The sequence below is a fragment of the Cricetulus griseus genome, chromosome 2 (assembly GCF_003668045.3).
Source record: "Cricetulus griseus strain 17A/GY chromosome 2, alternate assembly CriGri-PICRH-1.0, whole genome shotgun sequence".
In the NCBI taxonomy this organism is placed as follows: Eukaryota; Metazoa; Chordata; class Mammalia; order Rodentia; family Cricetidae; genus Cricetulus; species Cricetulus griseus.
In genome coordinates this window covers 333,436,136-333,445,125 of record NC_048595.1, presented here as the reverse complement: position 1 = coordinate 333,445,125, position 8,990 = coordinate 333,436,136, and the positions used below count along the sequence as shown (strand labels likewise).

At 37.0% G+C, this 8,990-nt stretch overlaps 1 protein-coding gene across 1 annotated transcript; it reads left to right on the top strand.

Moving 5' to 3' along the window:
• Positions 1 to 8,329: 8,329 nt before the first annotated feature.
• On the top strand, positions 8,330 to 8,723 carry LOC100774293 (ubiquitin-60S ribosomal protein L40-like). The gene is made up of 2 exons (XM_027401219.2): positions 8,330 to 8,447; positions 8,535 to 8,723. Exons 1-2 carry the CDS (start codon positions 8,346 to 8,348, stop codon positions 8,721 to 8,723), a joined length of 291 nt encoding a protein of 96 aa, XP_027257020.1. The 5' UTR covers positions 8,330 to 8,345.
• Positions 8,724 to 8,990: the final 267 nt, after the last annotated feature.

Below are 8,990 nucleotides of genomic sequence, written 5' to 3'. Positions count from 1 at the left end.
AGAGAGAGAGAGAGAGAGAGAGAGAGAGAGAGTATCTCCTAAAATTCAAATAGAACCAAAAAGATCTTGGAGAAGAAAACAGTACTAAGGAAAAAAACAATGCTGGATGGGTTACTATTCCAGAATTTATGATACATTACAGAACCATGTTTATAAAACAATATGGTACTGACACACAAAAATCCAGATATATAAAGCAGTAGAACAAAATCGAATAATCAAACGTGATGACACATGACTTAATCAAATTAATATTTGACACAGATGCCATAAATAAGATGGAGAAAAAGCACCATGGATATTCACCTGTAAAAGAATTAAATTGGATTAATATATAGTACCTTGCACAAAAACTAGCCTGAAATGGATCAAAAACCTAATGGTGAAACCAGAAACACTGAAGCTGCTAGTAGAAAACATAGGCAATACCCTACAGTTTAAAGGTTAGGAAAGAACTTTCTGAATAGGACTCCATCTGCCTAATAATTAATGCCAACAATTGACAAGTGGGGTTTTATAATAGAAAGCTACTGCACAGCTAAAGAAACACTCCACAGGGTGAAGTAGAAATCCACAGAAAGGGAGAAATTCTGCCTACTCTACATCTGACAGAGGATTATTATCCAGAATACATAAAGAACTAAACCAAAAAAAAAAAAAAGAACAAACAGCAACAAAACAAAAACATGGTTTGACCAGCTTTAGAAGTCTAGCTGTGGGTAAGTCCATTACTGATTCAGTCATGAGGTAATGTTGGGTAGCAAGATTATCTGTACTTAGAGATTTAGTCAAAGCATTTAATTGGGAAAAAGGCATAGAAGACCTGCTTTTTCTTTAGGTGGACAAATCCCCCTCCCCCAAATCATGGCTTTTTATTTTAGTACATAGACTTTTCTCAAGTTAAAGAATTTTTAGTGTATTCAGGCATGGTGATTGCTATCTAGAGAGTAGCTCACTCCGGATCTGTTCTCCTCATCAATGTAATCACATCTTGGGATTGTCTTACAACAATGACAGTACTCAAAGGCAGAACTGACAAATAATAAATATCTTCTCCTAATCATAAAACTGTCACAAGCATGGAACTTCACAAAAGCATTTACAACTGCTTTGGAACAGACAATTTACATTTGCATAAATTAAATTCATTCTTGTCCTAGAATACTCTTTAATTTTTATTAACTGAGGGCTATTTCTGTTATTTGTGTGCTTGTGTTTTGTTTTCCAGTATCTTATGCTACTCAGTCTCTGGAGGAAGACTCCAATAAGACATTTCTCCATCATCTAATCTTATGGTAGACTGTACAACCGTGAACATAAATAGTCTCGCAGAAGAAAATTCAGTATGATGGCACCTACACCAGTGTCAGAGATGTTCATTCACAAGTTTTTCCCTTCACACAGCCCCTCTCATTCACTAAGGTGAAGAGTGATAGAAACCATTAAACCGTTAGGAAGCTATGAGTGTGAAGGCTTCCAACATGGGTGGTGACCCGTGAATCACAAAGCTCAACTAAAGAACCCAGAAGTTTGATTGTAGAATATGAAGCTTAGTGAAAGTAGTTACTATAAGCCATTCTGAACCTGTGATGTCACTGACACAGGTAAGAATAATTCCAACATACTATTCCCTTGTGTATTGTGGGCAATGGAACTAGAAACATGAGGTAGACACAGGAAGATCAGAAATATAGATTGCAATACTTAACATGGATTTTCCATACAATTAAAGGTAAAAAACTGCCTGGATATTAAAAAAAATCCAAATAATACCCCTTTCCCCAATCCCACTAATTTAAAACTAAGATCTAATTTGAAAGATATTCCATACCCAAAAAAGGGGACCTCCCATCCAAGAACTAACCAAGCCCGACCCTGCTTAGCTTCCAAGATCAGACGAGATGGGGCACGTTCAGGATGGTATGGCCGACATATAAAACGGTTGTTTCTAAACAATAAAAAAGAATGGGGAACCTCCATATTCTTAAATTTTTAATTCTGAATAATAGATGAGTTCAACAAAATAGTAGTGAAGAAATCCAGCCACTGCTTTTTACTTCCATGAATTTCAATATTTTATAAGTAAAGGAAAAGACAAAGAATACTGATGAGCTACTGTAAAAAAGAAAAAAAAAATCTTTGGCTTTATCCAGTTTCAAGATTTACTATAATGAACACTATGTAAGTCCGGATGAGGATATTGTGAAGCCAAGAAGACTCAGTGAATAAAATGGAAGCTAGATGAGGGATAATCTGAAATTTGTTTAAAACACTATACCTTATGGCTTATTATTTGTGCTCCTGGGAGTTTATACAAATAAATTAAATACAAAACCTTATCTACAGAATAATTCACATATGAATATTTATAGTAGTCCTGTTACTGATAAAAGGAAATTTCCTCAGCAGTAAAAATTATGTTATCAGGAAACAGAAAGCCATGAAATAACTTCAATTTGTATCACTAGCACTGATACTTGCTTGTATAATTCCAGCCATGTTATATACTAGAGAAGGTCAAGTTATAGAATTATTTACTGAGGGGTATTTCTATGTGTATTTGGCTAGTAGGGGTCTTTTGTGTATTTGTAAATTATTTGATTTTAACTTAGGCAATTCTATCTCTCAAGGAAGTAACTTGTACAACAGTTCTCCATTATCTAATCACAAAGGATTCACACCAGCTTGAAACCGCTCTTTTTTTCTTCTTGGTTGTGGTTCAATAAATAAGTCTTCAGAATATTTTCTGAAGCTATTCCTTCAATTGGCCAACATTGAATCTATGAATTATACACCCCGACAAACTCCTTGTTCTATAATTTCCCTTGGTTGTGGTATTTCCTTGTATCAGTAGAACCTTATTTATTGAACCTTATTATTATTATCAATATCTTTCACTGAACCTGAATTTCACCATTTTGCCTAGGCCTGCTGGCCAGTGATTACTAATGTACCTTCCTATACACAGTCACACTCAAGTTATTTGGCCACTGCTGACTTTTACATGGATGATAGAGATTTGAATTCAGGTCCTTTTATCCTCACAGACATTAAACATTTCCACTGAACCATCTCCTCAGCTCATTCATCTTCTGTTTTTATTATTCTCAAGTCAACCCAACTGTGAAAAACCCAACCATTGGAACTGGAGAGATATCTTGGTGGATAAGAGAAGTTGTTCTTGCAGAGGATTCGGGTTCAATTGTCAGTACTCACATGGCAGATAACAAACATCTGTAAGTCTGATTCAAGGGAATGTGAAGCCGTCTTCTCACCTCTGTGAGCACCAAACACACACGGTATGCATACATTCAAGGAAACACTCACACATAAATAAATATAAACAAAATATTTTTAAATAAATAAAAAACCAACTATCATTTTATGCAAACGTGCAAAGCACTGATGATATTATCAACAAAACAGACTACAAGAAATAATTGTTGTTACCAACAAGCACTTCCATATATTTACTTATATTTTATATGTTTATAAATGAGTGGTGCCCTTGGAATCTATGTGAATAGGTGTTACAGTTTATTTAATAATATAGTCATAAATAATGTAATGTAATTATCAAGTTTATATTAATATAAATACCATTACTTAGATTCACACATTTGCCACACTCTTCCCATTTATGCTCTCTTCTCTCCTAATTATTTACTTTTAGATCAGGTTTTGAAATGATTATTAGCTTTTACTTTTGTTTAAACACTTTTGAGCTAATAGAACAATGTTAATGGCTCTTCTTTTCCTTGAGCCAAGAATTACAAAACACTGTGTTTTATTCACAGACTCTTCATGACATTGGATGTGAGAAGAAATGAAGATTTACTGCGTCCAGAATGTCTGTAGCATCTGATTAGACATTAGCAGTCCCTGATTTACAAAGTTGCATGGTTTATCAGAAGATGCTGAAAATAGACTTCACAGAGAAACCTTGGATTTTTTCATTTGTTGCTTTTTAGTCAGTTTTAATTTTAACTTATTTTATTAATTGTAAAATAGTATCAGATAAGTTTTAGCCAGGCTCCCTAGGCTATAGTCAAACACAGGTTAGAGAAGCTCAAACTCATTCTAGCTGTGTGGTATATGAGAAGCAGAGAGCTGTATTTATACTAGAAAAGACCTGAAACTCAAGTCAAGACAGAAAAAATGCAACATTTATTTATTTATTTATCAAGAATTTCATATATGAATATAATATTTATTTTCTGAGTTCCATCTCCCTTCTTTAACTCCTCCCATGTAACTCCACTCCTCAAATTCATTGCCTCTTATGATTAATTTGATTAATTTGATAAGGGTTGCTCATATGTATATGTATTTAAGGGTGATTACTATGGGATTGGAGAATCTGTCAAGGACCTCATCCCTGGAGAAAACTAATTCTCCCTCTCTCAGCAGGCATTAATTTTCTATAGTTTTGTCTAGAGGTTAGGACCCAGGAGACATTCCCTATCAAAACTGACATGCCAAATGACATTACCATTTTTCAGGTCTTGTATTGATATGCATATTATTGAGATTTATGGTTTAGTCTCCACATAATAATTAGAATACATTACTACAAGAAGGATATCCTGATCCTATAGCTCTTACAATCTTCTTCCCTATTCTATGTAGTGGTTGCTTCCTGAACCTTTGGTAGACACATTGCATCATGGGTTTTTAATTTGTGCCAAGTATCCCACAATTAGTTATTCTCTGCATTTTGACAAGTTTTGGTTCTGTAATGGTTCATGAGACAAAAAAGTAGCTTCTTTAATGAGGTATGGACAACACTAAACTAGAAGTATTTGTAAAAGCCATAGAGAACCTTATAGTTTTATATTTTCTTAAAATGATGCATATCTGAATGCATGCATACATATATGTTTAAATGGAGCCACACCACTTTGGGTAACTGCTTTTTCCCTCAAAGCTATAGACTGTCTATCAAAAGCCTAGTGGGTTGGGGAAACTTTCTTCTGAGTTGCTGGCTGGGGATTCCAAGCAACACTCCAAAACCATGTATGTTTTTGCTACTGTGTTTGGTTACCTCCCAGGAAGTGACAATAAGACTCTATTGGTAAACCTCCACACACTTTAGGCATGAGACTTAAAGGAAGTGAGCTAGACCTTACATGAAAGACTTCTCCCTGAAGTTGGTATGGATTTGCCAAAGGATAGAAGCAACTCATAGTCTTCCCCAGCTGAAACACTCAGGAGTCACGACAATTACCAGACTGGCAAGATATCCCAAAGAGATGCAATAGTGACACTTAAAGCCTGGGGTCATCAGCAATTGTCTATTTAGATTTAAGACTTGATCAATGCTTGATGCAGCAAACCTGATCCTTTTCCCTTTGAGTCTGAGACCCTAGAGAAGAATATATTACTGATGCTTTCCTAAACCAATATTATCTGGAACTGCTTTCTAAATAATTAGCCTTTTCCCTGCAGGTAAGTGTAGCTCTCAAATCTCATCAAAGTCTCCCTGTTCTTAATGTTTCAGTTTTACATTTATAATGTTTCTTATACATGCCTTATACTGAACTAGATATAATTAATACATAATAACATATAATTATTTATTATATATTCAGCTATAAGGTACACCACTGTTGACAACTCTATCATAGGCACAAAATTTCTTATTTTTTACTGTGAAGACTCATGAAATTATAGGTTTTCTCCTTTTCAAATGGCCATGTTGACACATTGTACAACATGCTCTACAAAGATATTTCCCTAATTTTCTTAGACACACTCTAGTCATCTGTATAGGATTCAGTAGCAAGCAAGAAAGAAAAAGAGTGAAGCCTGGCTTCCAGAACTGATAACAATCCCATTAAAATTTATGTTGAGATTACTGAGAATATTCCCTTGCTAAGAGGGTTGAGCAGATTTCAAATGGTAAGTGGCCTTGGAAACAGGTCAGTCTCTTATGAAAAGAAGGTTTTAAGGTGAACCATTAACTCGACTACTTCTACATCACATTACTGAAAAGCAGTTCGATTTCTGATGGATTGGGAATATTCCAAGGGTCAAATGGATTTGAAGAAAGTATATTTTGCAAGACACACATTATCTCATAGTCATTTCAGGAACTGCCTGGAAAAGTGGTCAGTCAAGCCTCCCATGGGCTGAATTCCCATAAAAGAAAGAGCAAATTTTCTTTAGCATATAAGGTCAACAATTGTAGGACACTTTTGAGAGACTGTTCATTTATCTTATAAAAATACGACTTTGCCTGGGCATGGCAACACAGGACCTTGGACCCTGTACTCTGGAAGAGTCCAAAACAAGAGAATCTGGTCTATGTTGGAAGTTCCCCCAATGAAAGAAAAGAAAGGAAAATAAAGGAAAAAAGAGGAGGAAAGAGAAAGAAAGGAAGAAAGAAAGAAAGAAAGAAAGAAACAAAGAAAGGAAGGAAGAAAGAAAGAAAGACAATGTTGGTTGGTTCCGGGAAATTCAGAAAATGGATACTTGCCTTTATATATAATCTAATTGGATTTAGGAGCAAACACATTCATAGATAGCCCAGAGACAATGGTATGGGAAATTCAAGCACTATCTTAATTCAGTTTTTCATGAACACAAGAGGTAACTGTTAGAATTATGTTTCTAAAAATGTATATGAAGATTAATATCCTCAGAGAAGAAAGAAAGTGATTAAAAGCCTACAATAAATTGATGTCCAACTGGGATTTGGAATGCCTACAAAGATGGAAGAAATTTTCCATTATAATGGATACAGTTTTGGCTGCAACATGGAAACTTAGAGGTTTCATTGTTACTGATTTTTAGCAGTCTATAATCAGTTCATTTTTGGCTGTGATCCAGGGGTTATTTGATGTTTTTAAATTACTAGGCAATTTGTGATTCAGAAAAAAATTAATTTTCTGTGTTACTTTTGTAGGCAGAAAATACAGGCTGCATAATTTATTTCTTTACAAATTATTTACGGTTTTGATAACTATTTAAATTAATTACTTGTATTTTGCAGGTACTAGGAAAAGTGTATATTATTTACTAACATGGAACAAATGTGTAAATAGGCTGTATGACTAATAAACCAGGGCATTTTTCTATTTTTTCACTACATTTCCTTTAACCCTATGTTCAGATTTTTGGGAAAGTACAAGAAATTATATAATTACTATGATTGTTTTGGTACTGGTGGTTGTTGTATGAACAAAAAGGCAATAGCCTGAATCGAAGACCCAACCTGTTGGACTAGAACTCTGGTGGCCATTCCTGACCTTTCATCTCTATAAATGTGATAAGGTCTTTTGGGGTCTGGAAGAGCAAGAGTGGGGGCCAATAGAAGGGCATCTCGCAGTAGAGAGAAGTGGTGGTAGCTGGATGGTTGAGAGCTGCATTGGGGTCTCTCTGGCTGCCTGGTACAGGGTCTTGGCTGTAATGGCCAAGTTCAGGATCCAGGCATGGAAAAATCCCATCAGGCCCAGAAATGAGAGAATCTGAGCTGCTGTGGTTGGGACTGTAATGTGTGTTTTTCTGGCCCAGCATTTCCCCGGCCCTTGAGCTCCCAAATAAATACACAGAAGCTATATTAATTATTAATATGGTTGGCCAGTGACTATGGCTTCTTATTTGCCAGCTCTGACTAAATTATTAATGCATAACTACTAATCTAAGTATTTTCATGTGGTTTTCTCTTACCAGAGAAAGGTCCAGGCCTCTTACTCCACTGGGGTCTACATGGCATCTTATGTGGTAACTGACTCAGTATGTCTGCATAGAAGAGAAGGCAGGGATTTCCTGTTTGTTCCTGCTTATATTCTGATTCTGCCCTGCAAGTCACTTCCTGCTTGGCCAATCAGCCAATCAGTGTTTTATTCATTAACCAATAAGAGAAACATATACACAGAAGTACTTACCCTATCAGGGGGCCATAAATCCCACAGGGCCTGACCCCATCAGAGGTGAGGGTCTTAGTACCAGGGCAGAGTTGAACACCTAAATAAAGCACAGTGAGAGAGAATAGCTGAGCCTTAACTGGTGAAACTTGATATCCCAGCAATCTGAGGAAGTTCAGGAACAAAGAGGTGGCCGCTGAGACACAGGCAATGTGGGACTGCAGAGAAGGAGATCCTCAACATATTAGAGAAGTGTACCAGGATCAAAGGTAGAGAGATCATGAGCTGGGGCATGGCCAAGGAAATGAGGGCTGTCCCAAAAGCCCTGAGGGAGAAAAGTCCATGTAAGCTGTCTGGAGGACCGGGTGTCAGGGTGCTCTGAGGTGATGGCAAGGAGGTAGTATGAGTCAGATGCACAGTTCACTTTTTCCATTTTTTTCTCTTTCTCTTCAACAAGGTGGCCGAGCGGACGCTAACATGCAGAGCTTTGTGAAGACCCTGACAGGCAAGACCATCACTTTTGAGGTAGAGCCCAGTGACACTATCGAGAATGTCAAGACCAAGATCCAAGATAAGGAAGGCATTCCACCTAACCAGCAGAGACTGATATTTGCCGGTAAGCAGCTGGAGGATGGACGCACCCTGTCAGACTACAACATATAAAATGAGTCCATCTTGCACCTGGTGCTTCGCCTTCATGGTGGCATCATTGAGCCATCCCTTTGGCAGCTTGCCCAGTACAACTGTGACAAGATGAAATGCCGCAAGTGCTATGCACGCCTGCACCCCTGTACAGTCTACTGTGGCAAGAAGTGCAGCCACACCAACAACCTGCACCCCAAGAAGGTCAAATAAAGCTTTGGCCATACCAGGCCCGTGACCCTGGGACCAAATAAAGTCCCCTTCCATCGACTGGGAAAAAATCTTTTTTTTTTTTATTTCTTCCAAGAGTTTTCAAGTTTTTCTTCTTTCTCTCCATTTTTAATTTAAATTCAAAACAAGATTATTTTACATGTCAATCCCAGTTCCCTGTGCCTCCCCTCCTTTCCTGCCCCCCTCAAATAATACCCTACCTATCCCATACCCTTTCCCTAGCCCAGGGAGGGTGAGGCCTTCTGTAGG

Coding starts and splice junctions, on each gene's coding strand:
- LOC100774293 (XM_027401219.2), top strand. CDS start 8,346: ATGCAGAGCTTTGTGAAGACCCTGACAGGCAAGACCATCACTTTTGAG. Junction 8,448..8,534: donor CCAAGATCCAAGATAAGGAA/GGCATTCCACCT, acceptor AACATATAAAAT/GAGTCCATCTTGCACCTGGT.